Source organism: Pteropus alecto, unplaced genomic scaffold (genome assembly GCF_000325575.1).
Source record: "Pteropus alecto unplaced genomic scaffold, ASM32557v1 scaffold76, whole genome shotgun sequence".
NCBI lineage: Eukaryota > Metazoa > Chordata > Mammalia > Chiroptera > Pteropodidae > Pteropus > Pteropus alecto.
In genome coordinates, this window is record NW_006443138.1 from 26,906,823 (window position 1) to 26,910,211 (window position 3,389).

Genomic DNA, 3,389 nt, shown 5'->3' on the forward strand with positions numbered 1-3,389 from the left:
GAGAGGTGGAAGGGAGGGGGAGGGCGCAGAGGAAGAGCGCCGTAGTCGCGGCGGCTGGAGTCGGAGCAAGGGGGGACGGTTTCAAAAAATAATTAAAAATCGAGGAAATATCCTAGAAAAGCCCTTTTGGCGTGAAAACCCCAAAGAGGACCCAGGCTTCCCGAAACGGAGTTTTCGGGTGCTGGAAAGGTCTGTATCTCGACCCTTGGGGCCTTGGATCCTGAGGGGAAACTTGGAGGGGTGAGCGCCGCGGCGGGAGTGTCCGGCTGCGGCCCACAAGGGCAGAAACTAGGGGACGTGGTGACGAGCTGGGGGAAAGAGGAGGACCGGGGAGCCGCCGGAGAGAGGCACAGGAACTCTGATCTCCCCTTTAGCGGTACCCCGATATCCCCCCTACACACACCTCCTCCCCCACTTCCCACCCCACCCAAATCTCCGCACCGAAGATACTGGAAAGCCAAACTGTAAGTAACCATTGTAAAGTGGGGGATGGGGTAAAGAGCGCTATTAGAAGAAGGGTGGCCGGGATAACGGGGTGCGAGGGGGAGCGGGCGACGTTTTCCAGGCTTTCCAACCAGAGTTTGCAAAGCAACATGGCGAAACCACGGCAGGTCCAGAGCTGTGCATACGTGGGCACACGGCTTGCTCTCGGCAAAGACTCGGAGCAAGGGGAAAATAGTGGTTCTTTTGGGTTCCCCTAAAACACACGTTCCTTCAGCATGACTTCCGGGGCTCCTGAATTCCCCGTTTTTCTCCTCCTCCCTCCTCCCTCTTCCTCCCCCTCCCCCCTTAAGTGCCAACGCGGAGTCGCGACCACATGCGGGGACCTGAGACTAGGACGAATTTGCTCTGGCCTTTTGGGGGGCTGCTTTTTTATTTTGGGGCCCCAGTTTTACTGCCCTGTCCCCTTCTTCAGTGCACCGAAAGTAGCCGCGGTTTCGCAAAGGACAAGGCGGGATGGGGGTGGGAAGAGGCAGCCACATGCGGGCACACGCGCGCGGGATGCCCCCACCCCCGCCCCAGAAGAGCCTCGTTTCTCCCAGATTTTCCTCCTCCCTCTTCTCTCCCTCCCCCAGTTAATCTTGCATCCTGCAAGGAACAGAAAAGAAGCCACGCGTCTCGCCGAAGGGCGCGGGGAGGCGGGCGCAGAGGATGTCCTCTCCCAGTTTCAGGGTCCCTGCGTGAGTAGGGGCGAGAACGAGGGTGGGGACAGACAGGAGTCTGTCTGCAGACCTACCTCCAGCATCCAGGTGGCCACCATCCTGCGCATGTAGGGCTGGATGTCCTTCTGCACGCATTTGAAGTAGGAGCACTGGGGAAGGTAGCGCTCCTCGATGGTGAGCAAGTTCTGCAAAATGCGGTCGTCGTAGAGCAGGTTGGCGTCCGGCACGGCCCTGCGGACTCGGTCCATCTCGCAGCACAGCAGCTCCATGGCCAGGCGGGTGCCCACTCGGTCCCCTGCTCTCTCCGGAATGGAAAAGTTTTTTGGACGGGGGAGGGGAAAGGGTTCCCCTTACCTCCTTCCTTTGCCTAGTGGAGTTTTCGGGGGAAAGTTAAAGGCAGAGAGAGGAGCTGGGGAAGAAGAGAGGAGAAAGATGGGCGGTGGGAGAGGAGAGCCTCGGGGGCCGCTGACTCTGCCTGCCCTCCCCTCCAAATTTGTCTCGCTCTCCCCAGCTCGCTCTCTTCTTCTGCTCTCCGAAGCAGTGACGCAAACTGGCTAGGCAGTTCTCCTCCCTCTCGCCTCGCTCCCCTCTCCGGTTCCTCCTCCCCTTTCCTCCCCTCCCGTCCCTCCCCTCCTCCTTTCTCTTCTTGTTATTAAGGAGAACAGCAGCTGGCCCAACCTAACTTCAAACGCGGTCCCCCGCCCCCCCCCACCCCTCTCCTTAGCTCTCCGAGGCCCTCTCCCTCCACCCAGCTCCGCATGCCAGGGGCCCTGGATAGGGGAACCCACAAAAAGCCGATTCCTATGTATTCCTTCTAATTTCGCACCCTGTAATGTATCATGCCAAAATACGACACTCCAACTTTGGCTTCTTCAAAACTCATCCTATCATTCCTGCCCATGTATTGAATGAAGATCCAGAAATCAAGGGTAGATTGCTTGAAGATGGGGTGGGCTCAGACGATTTAGAAATAGACCCCTTAAGTGAAAAACGAGGGCGATTTTAGAAAAGTGCAACCTCGCATATCCAGAGATAAAGGTTATGTCCCTGAAAGTTATGTCCCTGATCATTTCGAACCTGTTTCAAAAGCCCAAATAAAGGGACCAGAACAACGCCTTTTTTTTGAAGGGGCCCACCCCCCCCCCCCCCCCCCCCGCACAACCCCTCTCCGTGTGTGGCGTGAAAGGAGAGGAAAGGAGGGAGGAGGCGGCTTCTCCGACGTGGTAGAATGTGACCCTACGCAGAAACTCTCCTGTTCTTGGGGGTGCTACGGGCGCCATTGAGAGACACGCCGAGGCGCCCAGAGCTGCGGCGGGCCGGGGGCAGGGTTGCAAAGCGGTTCCTCCGCGGCCAGCGGCCAGCGGCCACGCAGGAAAAACCCGCTTCCTCGCCCCTGCATCTGCTGACAAGCCGCGCGAGGTGTCTGCGCCGAGCGTGGCCACACTGATACAGCTTTCTAGGAAATAGCCGGGGAGGGGGAAGGGAGGGGAGGGGGGCGAGGGAGGGATTAGGTTTGCCCACCCCCCTGCGCAAACACCACCCCTTTCTTTCCTCGGAGGCCCCTAACTTCCACCCCTGGTCCTTCGCCTGCATCCTCGCCGACCCCCTGGATTAATGCCTCACTTGCCAGCCAGGCTTTCACCCCGGGAGTGGGACTGCAGTGGAGACGCTGCCCGCGCAGTCGGCTATGACACGTGCTCAAATGCATCCTTGGGTCAAGGCTGCATTCATAGGGGATATGATAGCGTTTCCTCACCTCCTTCCTCCCGCGCGCCCCCCCCCACCTCCGTATTTCAATATTATTTCACTTTGAGAGGAAGGGTAGTGAGCCCAGCGCCCAGCGTGTTGGCCGAGCTGGCACGTGCAGCGAGCATGGCGTGGGCCTGGGCTCTGGACATACCAAGATCCTTCCAGTGCCTCCCTAACCGAAAAAAGGGGCCCGAACCGGGGCGTGGAGAGCAAGCGGGGTGGGGTGGGGGGGCTGAGTGAGCTGCTCACGCGGTTCCCTGAAAGGAGGGGGGAGGTGGAATAGAGAAGGCAGGGAGTGACTGAACCAGAGGTGCTAGCGATTAACTCAGGCCCCCGGGCCAGCCCCTTCAAACGAGGGTGGGGCTGGAGGGTGGGGGGGAGGGGATATAGCTTTAAAAGGATAAGAGTTTGGGGCGCCGTCTCCCCTCCCTCTATTTGCATAGCCAATGGCTCTGGGGCTCCTGCTACTGCGCGCTG

At 59.3% G+C, this 3,389-nt stretch overlaps 1 protein-coding gene and 1 long non-coding RNA gene across 2 annotated transcripts in view; one reads left to right on the plus strand and one right to left on the minus strand.

Moving 5' to 3' along the window:
* The window catches only part of CCND2 (cyclin D2), a 25,814-nt gene extending 24,071 nt beyond the window's left edge, over positions 1-1,743 (minus strand). The window contains exon 1 of the mRNA XM_006923844.3: positions 1,238-1,743. Coding sequence (XP_006923906.1) covers positions 1,238-1,432 — 195 coding nt within the window. The 5' untranslated portion in view covers positions 1,433-1,743. The remainder of the gene's footprint in view (positions 1-1,237) is intronic.
* The window catches only part of LOC112472272, a 26,971-nt gene continuing 23,595 nt past the window's right edge, over positions 14-3,389 (plus strand). Inside the window, exon 1 of the long non-coding RNA XR_003043598.1 lies at positions 14-464. This is a non-coding gene — a long non-coding RNA (uncharacterized LOC112472272). The remainder of the gene's footprint in view (positions 465-3,389) is intronic.